At 36.3% G+C, this 520-nt stretch overlaps 1 protein-coding gene across 1 annotated transcript in view; it reads left to right on the top strand.

Moving 5' to 3' along the window:
• The window catches only part of LOC119587821 (signal transducer and activator of transcription 5B-like), a 29198-nt gene that overhangs the window by 9138 nt on the left and 19540 nt on the right, over positions 1 to 520 (top strand). The window contains 2 exon segments of the mRNA XM_037936525.1: positions 150 to 253; positions 256 to 383. Coding sequence (XP_037792453.1) covers positions 150 to 253; positions 256 to 383 — 232 coding nt within the window.

Genomic DNA, 520 nt, shown 5'->3' with positions numbered 1-520 from the left:
GAGAGAGAGAGAGAGAATATGCATCTTTACATAGCTTTTCTTTTTTACTTGCAGTACTTTTATTATTGAGAAACAGCCACCTATGTATGTTTTATATATATAGAGAGAGAGAATATGCATCTTTACATAGCTTTTCTTTTTACTTGCAGTACTTTTATTATTGAGAAACAGCCACCCCAAGTGATGAAAACAAACACACGCTTCACAGCAACTGTCCGTTTACTTGTGGGAGGCAAATTAAATGTAAACATGACACTCCCCAAGTGCGAGTCTCAATCATTAGTGAAGCCCAGGCTAATGCTCTGTTGAAGAACGACCAAATGAACAAGGGGGAACAGTCTGGTGAGATCCTGAACAACACTGGAACTATGGAGTATAATCAGGTAGGCAAAAGCTGAAAGTATCTGAATGGATTTGTTAATGTTTTCAGTGCATTTATGCCACTGATATTAGTGAAATGTATTCAAGGTATAACTTTAGGTTGTAAAAATGTCTAGAGTATAATAATTTACAGTAGGAC

Source organism: Penaeus monodon, chromosome 23 (assembly GCF_015228065.2).
Source record: "Penaeus monodon isolate SGIC_2016 chromosome 23, NSTDA_Pmon_1, whole genome shotgun sequence".
Classification (NCBI taxonomy): domain Eukaryota; kingdom Metazoa; phylum Arthropoda; class Malacostraca; order Decapoda; family Penaeidae; genus Penaeus; species Penaeus monodon.
Note: the sequence above shows the minus strand (reverse complement) of the source record. Positions and strands in the feature narration are given on the sequence as shown.